This window comes from Sander vitreus, chromosome 21, assembly GCF_031162955.1.
Source record: "Sander vitreus isolate 19-12246 chromosome 21, sanVit1, whole genome shotgun sequence".
In the NCBI taxonomy this organism is placed as follows: domain Eukaryota; kingdom Metazoa; phylum Chordata; class Actinopteri; order Perciformes; family Percidae; genus Sander; species Sander vitreus.
Window position 1 is genome coordinate 18,463,950 of NC_135875.1, and position 13,942 is coordinate 18,477,891.

Sequence of the window (13,942 nt, forward strand, 5' to 3'; positions counted from 1 at the left end):
TGATCTTTTAAGTCAGTGTAATATCAGAAATAGAGGAAAGTCTGTCAGTGTTAACAGTCTATTATTTTAGGGTGGTCTCTTAAGGTGAGAGGCTGTAGTTCAGGCCAGCCTATCCACACTGTAGCCTAAACATCACATGTAGAATCCCCCCCTCCCACTGCTTTGGCACTAAGCTCCACTGCACGCTACACAGTTATGATTTGCACATCATTCCTTGCAGAAGCTGACCCACACTTGTTTGTGCTGTTCCCACAAGTAAAAAAGATGCTTCTTGTTGAGTCCACTGCCGAGTGTGTAGCAGCAGGCTGTCCGCTCTTTGCCCCCCCTCACCCCATGCATGAGCACAAGAACTCTTTCCTCACTGTAGTCTGGGATCTCAGCTCTCTCCGTTACTTTCTTTCTCTTGCTTTTTGTTTTCTCTGCTGACACTCACTCTGTCTCTCTGTCCCTCTCTCTCCTCTGCACGTCTCTCTGTATCTGTGTCCCCGTCTTTTTCTAGATGGTGAACATCGGCTCGTCATACAGCTATGGAACGGAAGACCAGGCGGAGTTTCTGTGCGTCGTGTCCAAGGAGCTTCACACTCCGGGATCGGGACTGGCTACTGAACAGAGCCACAAAACCAAGGTGAGTCTCTGTCCATTTTCGTCGTCTCAAAAACACACAAATATATATTTAAAGACTTGCTGTATGATCAAACTGCAAGGCTGTGTCCATGTGTGGGGGCCTGTCCATGTTTTGTATGTGTGTCTTTATAAATTTGTTGTGGTGTGTGTGTGTGAAAGAGAAGGGGGGGGGGGTATCTACTCTCATTGAAGAGGAAGCGAGTGTGCTTTGACCCTGCGCTCTCCACTCAAAGCTCCAAATGTCATTTGACTCAAAATGTCATTCACAAACACATTCACACAGCTCTCCCTCTCTCTCCTGTTATTATCGATGTCAAACTTTGTCTTCCTGTCTATCTCTGTCACTGCATCAATCTGTTTTCTCTCTCCTTCATATGGATATATATATATATATTATATATGTATCTGCCTTTCTCTATATTTACCTCTATCACTATCCATTCACTGACAATCATCAGCGTGTTCATTTTTTTTGTCGTTTTGTCTCTTTTTTTTTGTGTGTGTGTGTGTATGTGTTTTCCCCGCCGTCGTTCATGCTGAATGAAGCCGGCAGAGATGCAGGAGGAGGAAGCCGCAAAGGAGGAGGAGGAGGAGGAGGGAGGGAGAGATACCACACCAAATGAGTGGCTTAGAGAATGAGAGAGTCATGTTTCTTTGTTCCAAAGAGAGGCGGGAATGGGTGAGGAACTGTGCGATAGATGTGCTAGTGGGTAGACCTAGTAGATTTTAGTGTGTGTATAGAGTATGTGTGTGTGTGATGTCTACAGAGATCCGGGGTGTTTCATGGCGCTGCGTTGAGTATGACCTCTAAACTGTCCCTCAGTATACCCAGTGCTTACTGTGAACAGTGTATATTACATATACCTAACAGACAAATGCAGTGGAAACCCTAAGACTGTACACGGAACTTTTCTGCAGCTCAAATGAGCCTCTAACACTGCTTGTATTTAAAATAATCATTATGAACAAATGCATTAGCTAGCCAAGGCAAGTATACAGGTGTTAGCTTAAAAAGGGACTTAATTCATACATGACAGCAACATTCTCAGGCAATAGAACACACATCTTTATATTAAACATGGGCACCAACATGGAACATTACTATTACATTACTATGATGTTTTACTAGCTGCTTTCTGGCCCAATCACACAGGACACTGTTTGAAGGATTGGCAAGTACATTGGCAGTACCCTGCGACGCAATATTCTGCTTTTATTTTGAGAAGCCTACACACAGGTAGAGCCTGCGCCTTATATATATATATATATATATATATATATATATATATATATATATATATATATATATATATATATATATATATATATATATATATATATATATATTTATATTTAAGTCCCAACTTTTCAGTGGGGTAACAAGACATTTGTGACAAAGGCAAATCATTATTTACGTCCCAGCCCTCCAGTGCGGATGCTGTGTACTGATGATCTCTGCCAATGAACCGGGCTGACCTGCAACAACCACCACCATCTCTTCCTCCGTTGGCCTTTTTTACAACAGGCATCACAAACGGAAGACCTCACGTCTATTAAAAAAAAGCTGCTGTGACACACCCTATCTTTTGCTAGGAATAGAACATTTCTCAACATTTCCACACGCCGATAATTTCTCTAACTTACTTCCACCGCTGAAAATGTTTCCTCCTGCATATGTGCGTAAACACAGACATGCTCAGTCTGGTCCATCTGTGGCTCGACAGCCTTATACTAAGTAGATATTGACTGGAGCAGTGTCTCTATGGGCTCCCATTACCAATGCTGCGACATGAAATATCCCTGAGCTTTCGGTGCAGCAGTAGTGTTAGATGTCCTTTCCAGTCTCTGTACATACTGTATGTCTCACTGTATATAAAGACCACATATAAAGACCTTTCAACAAAATCAAGTAAATGTTAAAGGGGCACACATTTTAAAAGATGTGGTTAAGACATGGCTGTGTTTGTTTTTGTCAGTAAAGTAATTTGCTGTCATTCTATCACTATTTTCCTCATCATCATTATCAGCATCATCATTATCAGCATCATCACAGCCAAAGCATAGCATAGATTGTATAAAATGTTTATAGATTAGATTGTTGTGGATCTACAATCCCTAATGTCTGTTTTTTTTTCTCTTTACTTTACAGCTCTTCCAGATCCATGGGTCCCGGATGTAGAAATCACAAGAATTTAGGTTATTTTTTTTCTAGGCTTAATATGACATGTTGTTGTTGTATGTGTGCGTCAGACAGTCATCAAAACAGATTTGTAGCATTGTCATCAGTTCATTGACAAAATTCCACTTAGAAAGATTACCAAATGACCAATAAGGAAAAAAAAAAAAAAATCTTAAATCTCACAGTCGGGCACAACGATATCTTCCAAAACTATTTTTCAGTGAAACTAATTTTATTAGTAGAAATAATCATGTGTTGGTGTGTGCAAGCGTTCTATTGCTATGGGCTTTAGTGGAGCTTAGTAAATTCTAACCAAAGATCCAGTTTAAAGCTGGCTGAACCAGGGTGCTGAACCAAAGTCTACGTCACTAGGATCTGACAGACGACAAATGGTGCGAAAGGATCGGATTACATCTGTGTTGTTGCATCTTCGGATTATTACATTACCTAATGCTATCACAAGCCCATTGTTCCCATAATCTTCTCCTTTATTTTGCACGTGAGGCAGAAGTTTCGAGAACAAAAACAAAACCACAACGGCCGGGAAACAAAACCGCCACAGTGATCCCACCAGCTGTTGACTGCAAACATTTCAGCCAGGACCAACTTTACTTGGTCATTAAGCTTGTAGGAAATAATGATAGTCATGTTATTTATTTGTTGCTGTCAGTGTGAAAATGGCTGAACGCTCCACAGCCCGTGTAGTCAGGGCAAGAGCAGATCTTGGCAGTGTGCATTGCATACAAAGCATACAAAAGCTTGTTTTCGTATTTTAGAGATGGCTCATACGCGAGTCAGCGCGCCTTCGGTTCTGAGTTGCGTCCGCTGCGTTGACCCAGATCTACCAGCTTGCAGGTCTACTTATTTGCTCTCAGTGTGATCCTGGGTTAACACTGGTTTGATCTCATGGTCTTAGCTGTAAGCTTAGACCATTTCTTGATTCAATTGGCTTTGAATTGACAGATGGAAACAGTGCAGCTGGAGACAGACGAGAACATTTGTTGCCTTGGGATATGTACTGTATCACCATTGCATTATTTACTGGTCCCATTACAAAGGTTTCATCTGGCTACAGACTGTCAGACAGTGAAACAATCATTGTCCAACAGAGCTCAAAGTAAAAGCAGAGAGCGCACACACCCAGCACCGACAAAAACACACTGCTCTACATTTTCCCCTGCACCAACACCCTGTTGTGCACTGGCACACACCTGCAGCACCTCATGCCGGTGCTTGCTCAGCTGCAGCAGCGTGGTCTCAGTTTGCTGCCCTGGCTGGGATCCAGAGCCAGAGAGATGTTGGCATGAGGCTGAAACAGAGAAGGGTAGAGGGAAGGGGCGGGGGGAATCATACTGAGGAGGAGAGGGGGAGACAGGAGGATGAGGTGTATCTTTGTTTTGTAATAGTGATAGTCACACAATGTCCTCTGTCATCATCTTTGTTAGTAAAAAAAAATAAGAAGGAACAGCAGATCTGCTGCAGCGCAGGTGTATGATTGAAGCAGGTAGTTAGATCATACGTGACTTTTAACAACCTCTGTTGGTAACTTGTAGGAACTGCACCACAGATCAAATTTGTATAATGCTGTGTATTGAAATGAATTCATTTCGAATGTTCATCATCATTATAACATCATAATCATTCAGCAAATACACCCACCACAAGGTTTTAGCTGGAGGCGTAGTTGTTGAATGTTGGAAAATAAACTTAAAATTACAGGGTGTTCCGGTTTTATCAGCAGGTAATAAAATGTGTAAATACGCATATAGCCCAGAAAACATCTACAATAACCCAGTGTCATGTTGTAGCTTATCATTTAATGAAAATACATTATTGAACAGATGCTAATGGAAGTTGGGCCGGACTCCGGGTCCCTTTTGATTTTTCATTTCCTGGAGGCATAAATACCTAAAATCCAGAGTTCACCTGCAATGGTAGGGTCCAAACAACATTAAAACATTACAACACAAAAGGGAAAAGAAGAAAGGGTAACCCATAGCAATAGAAGGATGGTAGAACAGACATTTCCATTCAAATCAACATAGGATGATCAGAGCGGCAGCCATTATTTATGTGTAGCGTTGCCATTGCAAAGAGCTGTGACCGTTGAAGCGGGCTAACTCATTCCATTTTTTATGGCCAATGCACAGTGCTGAGCGCCATTTTCTTTTGAACTAGTCAAATGACCATTATACTCTCATTCAATTTCATGTAGTAACTACACTTAGTTAACCAGGTTAGCTAGTTAATCCAGTTGACATTCCAATTTTAAGTTAGCCATACTAGCTAAATTAGTTATACTAGCCAACAGCTGTTTAGATAAGATGTCTAACAGCACTCCAACATCCTCTTATGGCATGATGAAGAAATCCCTAGAACAGCAGGGCACTGTAGTTTTTTTAGCCAACGTTACTCCAACGGGTAAAATATATATATAAATAATATCAGGTTTAATTTCAGCCACAGATTAAAACACATTTGGTTGATAAATTCATAGTTGGAATTTGTTGACTAGAACAAAAAAAATAAATAAATAAATAAAACACCATGAGATTTTTGCTTTAAGATTTGTCATTCTAGCTGTCCTGCACCGACCCTAAAAAACTACAATTCTTTGGCTCGGCTGCTGAGGCTGAGGTTTACCTCAAGCAGAGAGATTATTTCTGCCTCTGAAGATTTCTGCAGCCTTATTGAGTTTTGGCTGTCAGCAGCTTATGTCTGCCCCCCCCCAATCCTCTCCCCCTGCTGTTTAGCTCCTGTGTAACACTGACTGAAAGGCAACATGCAGTAGGAAACGCACTAACACACTGGCTGTTTTATAAAGGCAATAAGCAGTTAGAGTGAGACAATCAAGAATTAAGATCGTGCTTGGTGACTTTTTTGATAACATTTTGATAATTAAAAATGAAAAAAAAAATAGGCTGCAAATACAAGATTGTGTTTGTCCGGGCGTCCATAAGATAAATTGTCCTGTCAAATTGAAGTGTAAAATAGACACTGTTATCCTTGACCTTTAAGATTCCTTGCAATACATTATCAGCTGGATTAGCAGAATACAATACGTTAGAATAGTGATGTTATTCATCACGCTTATGCTAATCATAATTGTGATTTCAGCAGGAGGGAGAAGACTATTTATCGTTTTGTCACTTCAGCTTTCTCTTGTGACTCTTAACTCGGATCATTCGGTGCCTTGAGTTCAAGCAGCAAATCTGACACATCAAAATGATCATAAGTCATTATTACATGCCTTTATTTTCTTTTCTTTTTTTTAAAATGGCTGTTATATTTTAGTCAACTGTTGAATGGGTAGTTTACAATTTCACTGAGAATCCAGGTTTGGTATTTATGAACATTTCTTCCAGTGCATGTTTGTTCTGAGATTTTTATTTTTCATAAGGTGTTCCAAGAAGATAAAGGAAGTACATGCAGCTGTGTGTATGAGGTGAAGCGGTTTTAATGCAGTTATAAAATGTCATGCCTTTTTATTATTTTGTACGTTCAGTTGTCTAATTTATTCTCGCTGTTTCTTTTTGAATGTTACCGATGACATTTTTTAGTAGGGGGGTAGAGGGTTTACGGTCAGCCTCGGGTGACTTGCTTTTCTTTTCATTTTTTACTTTTGACTAATATGATGATCTTCAACAGTATATAGAAATATATTCATCAGTTTTCCTAAATATGCTAGTTTTTAGTTTTAGTTCACATAAATGCTGTCGTTTACCCAAGACCAGAGTTTGTCCCTCCAATGAAAATGTGTTACCATTAGGTCACTTTTATAAACCTCCATTTGTATGTCCTCGTTTGGTTTGCTGGATCCACACTTCATTTTCTTATTTGTACACTATTTGTTGAACTGTTTCTGCTGTACAGTATGTATTGTGTTTTCACATAGCACTCAATGTGTAAAAGTCTACTTAGCAGTGGTCTTTTCATTATTCGGTGCAAAAAAGAAACATCTGCCAGGCAGCTGTGGATAGAAAAAAATATTTTAATCTGATGCTGGAGGTTTATTTATTTTTTCTTCTGCTGTCCATAGAGCCTCAGTGTCTGTATACATAAAACAATGTGACACATGCATTGTAGCGCCTCAAATCACCCTGTACAGGCTTTAAGAAACGCTGTGTGTGTTTTCACTTTATTTAACTGTACTTCACCTGAACAACATTTTCAACAATGTGACAGGAGGTGATTATTTATTTTTTATTTAATGTAAATGAATGTCACCATTCTCAACAAAATAAATCTTTTTTCCTTTGGTTTAAAATACAGGTTTGAAAATCTCGTTTGTAGGCAAACGTTACAACCATGACGTGACGAGCCCACATGTTGATGGTATAACAAAACTGGTTTTACAGCCAACAGTAGCATACAGCATGTGCACTAGTTCCATCCTAAACCATCTCACGTTAATCTCAGTGGTTGTGATGTAAAGCCAGTGCCTCATTAGAGATGTGGCCAAAAGCAGTTGTCTTCATAATATTAACTTTTTAAAATTACAATAACATCATATCTGGGTAAAATGTCAGGATGTTTTAAAGAATGAACAATACAGCAGATATAGGTTAAATCCTTAGATCCTCAAAGCATACATGTGATTAATCATGTAATAGGAGAAGAGCTCTTGGAAGTTACTCCTGTACCTTGCTGTGAGTCTCTTTAGTTAGCATTAAGTGTACTTTTTGTTTGATAAATAAAAGGCCTGGATCTGTAGATTTGAACCCAATCTAATGCTTGTTAGTGAAGTCAGGTTACCAAGTCACTACTTCATACTTTCACTGCCACCGTCACTTGTGGCACAATGTAGTTACATCTACGTCTTTGCTCTTTATTTTTATTCTACTAATTCCCTCATATTGTCCGGGTGATAAACAGGGACGCACACACTAGTTCCTTTCAAATATGTGAAAGACACATTTAAGAAATATTGGCACTATCGTGTCTGTCATTTTCCCCAGTATCCTTTTAGCTCCTTATTACCCCATTTTAGACCAAGCAGTAAGTAAATTGCACATTTAAACAATCAATGAACCTGAGAAGAATATGCAGGAGAAAGTTCCATATGTACAAGAACAGTACTTGGATTTAGTTTGGACATTAAAGGACAATTCCAGCGCAAATTCGACCGTTCTCTGGGACATGTTTTCATGCTAATCGAATGCGTCTCTAGCTTTAAACAAGCTACCGCAAACCGGTGGTTAGCTGCTAACGCTAGCTTTCGGGGTAGAGGGTAAATCGCTATTTTATACCACTAACAGGGCTCAAAATAGCACCACACTTCCATAGTATAATGAGGGTCCCTACATGTAAACCAAAGCATTGAGAACTTTGTAAGTGTACAGACAGTTTATAAAAAAAATTGATTATAAAGACAGTAGCGTTCAGGTTTACATGCCGGCGCCATCTTGGAAAACAGTCATGAGCAGTCGAATCACAAACACTGTGTTTGAGCTATGTTACTGGTTACTGGTTGCACGGCGTTCACATCGTCCTACACATGTTATTAACTCCTAGGTTCATTTTGCGCCGAAATTGTCCTTTAATGCTCCTCATAGCGTCAGTTTAGCCTCAAATGGATGGAACTGATCAGTTCAGCTTCACATCTCTGCTTGCTGTTGTACTTCTAACCAGTACTACAGTCCTTAGTTCCCTCTCTGCCTCCTGCTGGTTACCTTCCCAGTCTCACTGAATAGTGTAATAACCATAGAAATAAAATAGTAACGTACTCAACAGTAGGTGTGTACTACAGGAAGGTACTGAGGGTGTTGTCCACAGTGGCCAGATGCAGGTACTCAGGAAGGTCGCCCTCAGACTCCACCCCTGATTCCCCGTCCTTGTCGTCCTCCTTGCTCTGACTCGAGAGCGTCTTCTTCCTCCGGATGGAGTTTCGAGAGCGCAGCTCCAGACACGCCAGGATCCTGTGGGCGAGGTCCTGCTGGAGCCGCTGGAAGTTCTCCCTGGAAACGCAGGAACCAGTACATGAACAGAGAAACAGGTTTAAACCAGTCTAGGTGGCCTGTCACGCTACAGGAAATGGGCAGTGGAATACCAAATACATGTTTTCGAGTCACATCTTCAGTTTAGTATCTACAACACTAAAACAAATAAGATAACGTGTTAATTAGTGAGCTTCAGAGGCGCTGGTAGGCAGATTTAGTTTCCTTCAGACACAGCCAGGCTAGCTGCTTCCGCGTGCTTCCAGTCTTTATGCTAAGCTAAGCTAAGCTAACCGGCTGCTGCCTGTAGCTTCATATATTTGTATTAGCATCTTTCCCATATTTTACAGACTGTAATGTTTGCAAAATGATCATGCCTGATGCAGATTTAAAGAAAACACCAGGCATTGTTGAGAGTGGGTATTTCAATCTCAGAAAAAGAACAAGAAAATTGTAACCTGCTGACCTCATCAGTCTCAAAAAAGCAGCTCACAAAGCTTCATGAACTAAGGTTTGTAGTGAAAGTAGTAAAGACTTTTAGTAGTAAAGAAATTAGTGAGGAGCACATTTCAGCGGGTGGAGGGTTTGCTTACGTTGTGGGTGGAGCTGGGAGGTCGTAGTCTTTGCCCATCTCACCTGTCAGCCAGTAGGTTGTCTCCGTGCCTTTACCCTTGGAAAACAAACACCTTTACATACATTTTGCATCCACGTGTGGCAGTGAAGTCTGCAGACATCCACACTTTGTTTGGCGCTTTCTGCAGAATTGAATGTTTCTAGTTCTTCAAAATGGTTCACTTGTCTGACATGTTTAGTAAACTGAAAAAAGAGGCCCATCTTTACCTTGAGATATGTTTCTCCTCTGATCTCATACTCAAACTTGTAGTCTGTCCTCTGCAGGATATTTATAGTAGGCTGACTGACGTGGATGCGCAGGGCTGGAGGATATAAAAAGATAAAACGGGCACCCGGTTTTTTTTTTTTACCAAAGCTTAGCTGTGGTAAATTCATTTTTGTTAGGTTGATTGGTAGCTTCTGTGATTACACAAAAGTAATACACAGAACTGCACCATACTAGTTGGCAGAACTAACATTTTGCTCATTAAATGTCTCTTGGTATGCATGTTTTTATTCCTCTACTCACGGTGTCCTGTAGACTCCATACGAGACGCTGTGTTGACCGTGTCTCCAAATAAGCAATATCTGGGCATCTTTAGCCCCACGACACCCGCTGCACAGGGACCTGGACACGCAAATAGTCTGTCAGTTTTCCATCATTGCAACCGTTTAGATACGTGAAGATGAATCAGCTGCGCAAAGGTTTTAGAAATTATTGGGGAAAGAATGCACTTGGCTATGAAGGACCTTTAAAACAATTCAAATGTTGTGGCTTCACACTGCATTTAACGATCTTGTCTTAGCTCTTGAGCGTTCAGTTCCATTTACCAATGGGTCATTGTTATTGGAAGATTGAGAAATAAGCTAATGAGCACAGCCCAGAGTTTAGTGCCATCTACCAGAGTGAACGCCGATGCGTATCCACACAGGGATACCGGGCAGGTGTCGGAGCTGGAAGGTTCCCATGAACGCCAAGATGTCCAGCGCCATGCGGCAGATATCCACCGCGTGCCTGTTCCCATTTCGCTTCGGAAGCCCAGAGGCCACCATGTAGGCGTCCCCAATCGTCTCCACCTGAGGGGTAGATGGAAGAAATGGTGATGTCTGTGGTCTGTCTACCTGTCAGTCAAGTGTGTCTCTCTGTTGAATTTCACCCCCGTGTGTATACCTTGTATACGTCGTGGTGGTCGACGATGCTGTCAAAGCCCTTGTAGATGTCATTGAGCATGTCCACAACTTCCATCGGTGTGCTGTACTGGCACAGAGTGGTGAAACCGACGATGTCGCTGAAGTATATCGTCACTTCCTCGTGCAGCTCTGGTTTCACCACACCAGTCTCCTTCAGGCTTTTCACCACCGGGCTGCACAGAGAGAAACAAAAACAGATGAAACAGGAGGATCCACCTGTGCTTTCATTACAATTTAAATCAGCTAAACCTGTGGCTTTTTTTTATCAGATTTACCCCCACAAGGTGTTGCCAGACCGAGAGGTTTTTGCTAGAGCCCGACCGATATATCGGCGGGCCGATATTATCGGCCGATATTAGGTATTTTCCAAACTATTGGTATCGGCATCTATTATGGCCGATAAATGAATACTTATTATTATTTAATAAAAACGGACGAACACCCGTCAACCATGTTATGAGTGTTGCCATTGCATAGTTTGTCCACCAGAGGGCGCTCTACAGCGTCCCTGTTGGCAACGCTATGATTTTTGTTGTTATTGTGTTTCTGTTCAAAAGGGCCTTTAGTTTCATATCTTAAGTTTGTATTTGTATACATTTTATTTATCAGAACTTAAATATATTTTGATGTTTCTCTGTTCTGTTGTGACAATAAAACGTTGCATTATCATATTATTTTAGTAAGGACTCAAATAACTATAAATAACTAATGTTAGGGAAATCTGTTTATGTTTTGTTACACGTTTCTGGATTTAAAAAAAAATATGTTTATTGATCGATATATCGGAATATCGGATTTTTAAATCACCAAATATTTGTTATCGACAACGGCCTTAAAAACCCTTTATCAGGGGCGCCCGGATAGCTCAGTTGGTAGAGCGAGCGCCCATACACCGAGGTTTACACCTTGACACAGCGGGCCTGGGTTCAACTCAGACCTGCGGCCTTTTGCTGCACGTCATTCCCCCCCTCTCTCTCCTATCATGTCTTCAGCTGTCCTGTGAATAAAGGCCTAAAAAATGCCCAAAAAATAATCTTAAAAAAAAATATATCCTTTATCAGTCGGGCTCTAGTTTTTGCCCATGTGGGCTACTTTTCAGGTAAACATGTATTTAGCATTATATTATCTGTGTTCTTAGGTCAGTGTCTTAAAAAGGCGTTTCTTAAGTGTAAACAGACCGAGGAAGCAGCATGAAGTTGAGGCAGTCTGCTCTGTCCCTCTCAGCTTTGTAGAGGGCCGTTCTCTCCTCCACCAGGTACTCCAGGTTTCTGGAATACATCTGCAGCCGCCTGATCATGTTATCCATGTAGCTCTCATTGTCCTGGTTATGAATTTTACTAAAGGACAATGGAAGGGGAGGAGACGGAAAGGAAGGTGAGAAAACACAAACGTTCACTAAACCCAGCTGCAAATATGTAATCACTTTATTAGAGCTTCCATAGGCTAAAACGACAACAACAACAACAACCCATTTAAGTAAACACAGCGATTACCTACCTGATGATTTTTCCCAGACAGTTTTCCACCTTCTTAAAGTCAGGTCTTTTTTCTGGATCCTCATCCCAGCAGCTTTTTATCAACATGTACACCTGCGAGACGGAGGACACAAAGCTTTAAAGACCCAGCGGACACACAATATACACCTAATCATAGATAAAGGCATGCAACCGGCATTAACTCACCTCTAATTCTTTCTCTGAAGCGGTATCAAAGTTAAGATCAGGTCTGAAGTAGGACATGATGACCCTGGCAAGCTTTTCTGTTAGCAGACACAGACAATTCCCCACAAAGTTATTCACAATATTACTGAGTGTGTATTACAGCAAACCACATACAAATCCCACTGCCCTCCAGTGAGATTTCCATACAGTCCCTTAGGAATACTAATCATGTTCTTCACTCTTTTGATTTTTACAGGGCTCAGCGTGTGAGAGTGTGTGTGTGTGTGTGTGTGTGGGGGGGGGGGATTCATTTTGGACGGTGGTTTTGTGAGAGGTCACACCTGCTCTGTCGGAGCAGCTCTTGGTGTAGAAGGTGCTCTTTCTGAGAACAATCTCCTGAGCGATGATGGCAAAGCTGTAGACGTCTCCTTTCTGAGAGGTGCCCTGTTTCCTCAGATGCTCCGGAGCAGTCCACAAGTCTGAAAGGAGAGGAGAGGGAATTAAAAAATAAAAAAAAAACACACAACAAAACCTGTCAAAAAAACAGTACTTTCTTAATCAAAAGAAAGGAGAATGTAAGAAAGTGAAGGAATAAACATAAACTCAGTAAGGGAGGACTTAGTATGAGACACACCGCGGCTGTTGTTTTACCTCTGCCGGGCCTAAGAAAGCTGTTGCAGCCAAAATCTGTGATCTTCACCACCATGCGATTGTCCACCACACAGTTGGTGGACTTGAGGCGACCATGCACCTGGATGTGACTGGCATGGAGATAGGACATGCCCTGCACCAAGGATTAAAACACCACAGGGTTACTTACGATAAGTCATCTGAGATCTTTACTGGCCTCTACTGGCTGCCAGGGAGAACTGCAAAATCAATTCCTTCCAAACATTCGGCTTGGTTTGAACCTTATAAGCCCTCTTACATACAGTATAACATAATCACATTACATTCACTGAAGTGACAATGTTGCTGTGTTACATACCGTGTACAGTTTCAGAAGCACTACTGCATGATGCTCCTTAACATGTCTGTAAATGTCTGTGTTAGGTCCACTTTTCTGAATACTGTACATCAATGTTTACGTCAAAATGCACACTAGGAAATACATAGGTAACAAAATTCAAAAAAGGAAAGGAAACAACTGGTAATTGATTACAAGTTGGGGTTTTAAAGGGCCAAATTTGTGCTCATTTTCAAGTTCAAACTTGTATTTTGGATTTCTACTAGAGCACAGTTTACATGCTTTAATTAAAAAAAAAGAAATTTAAAAAAAGCACATCATTTCTCATACTGTCTGTCTGAATATACCTGTATTCACCCTCTGTCTGAAACGCTCCATTTTAGTGCCTGTCCCTTTAAGCCTCCCTCCCAAAAAAGCCCAGTCTTTTCTGATTGGTCAGCTTTTCTGGGTCGTCCACATCTGTGCTCTTGGTTTCTCTCCATCGTCATTGCAGCCGGGGAATGACTGTAACGGCACTATAGCAGCACTTTCTACCTATATATAGTATAGTTGTGACATCACAACTGTACAAAAGTCCTGACGGCTCATTTAAAGGCACCATTTCTGAATACTGGCTTTGAGCATTTCTTGAGTACTATAGTTTATTAGAGAAACATAATACAAAATTGAGTATGTCTTGCATATTGTGAGTCTGAGTACCGTGTGATCTCATAACATGTTTATGTGCGTTTGTGTCAAGGTGACCATATGGTGCCTACTTTTCATTCATTCA

The 13,942-nt window shown here is 41.0% G+C and overlaps 2 protein-coding genes across 6 annotated transcripts in view; one reads left to right on the plus strand and one right to left on the minus strand.

Moving 5' to 3' along the window:
* Positions 1–7,072, plus strand: part of kctd17 (potassium channel tetramerization domain containing 17) — a 22,270-nt gene extending 15,198 nt beyond the window's left edge. For 4 of the 5 annotated variants that reach the window (XM_078278728.1, XM_078278730.1, XM_078278729.1 and 1 more), the window contains exons 5-7: positions 500–625; positions 1,171–1,303; positions 2,774–7,072. In XM_078278728.1, coding sequence (XP_078134854.1) covers positions 500–625; positions 1,171–1,263 — 219 coding nt within the window. In that variant the 3' untranslated portion in view covers positions 1,264–1,303; positions 2,774–7,072. The remainder of the gene's footprint in view (positions 1–499; positions 626–1,170; positions 1,304–2,773) is intronic. The other variant, XM_078278732.1, reaches the window with a different exon arrangement.
* gucy2cb (guanylate cyclase 2Cb) overlaps positions 6,775–13,942 on the minus strand; it is a 24,794-nt gene continuing 17,626 nt past the window's right edge. The window contains exons 17-27 of the mRNA XM_078278727.1: positions 12,855–12,987; positions 12,545–12,682; positions 12,225–12,301; positions 12,040–12,131; positions 11,721–11,879; positions 10,523–10,715; positions 10,254–10,428; positions 9,881–9,979; positions 9,580–9,674; positions 9,333–9,409; positions 6,775–8,760 (exon numbers count right to left, since the gene is read on the minus strand). Of these exons, the coding sequence (XP_078134853.1) occupies positions 8,547–8,760; positions 9,333–9,409; positions 9,580–9,674; positions 9,881–9,979; positions 10,254–10,428; positions 10,523–10,715; positions 11,721–11,879; positions 12,040–12,131; positions 12,225–12,301; positions 12,545–12,682; positions 12,855–12,987 (1,452 nt within the window). The 3' untranslated portion in view covers positions 6,775–8,546. The remainder of the gene's footprint in view (positions 8,761–9,332; positions 9,410–9,579; positions 9,675–9,880; positions 9,980–10,253; positions 10,429–10,522; positions 10,716–11,720; positions 11,880–12,039; positions 12,132–12,224; positions 12,302–12,544; positions 12,683–12,854; positions 12,988–13,942) is intronic.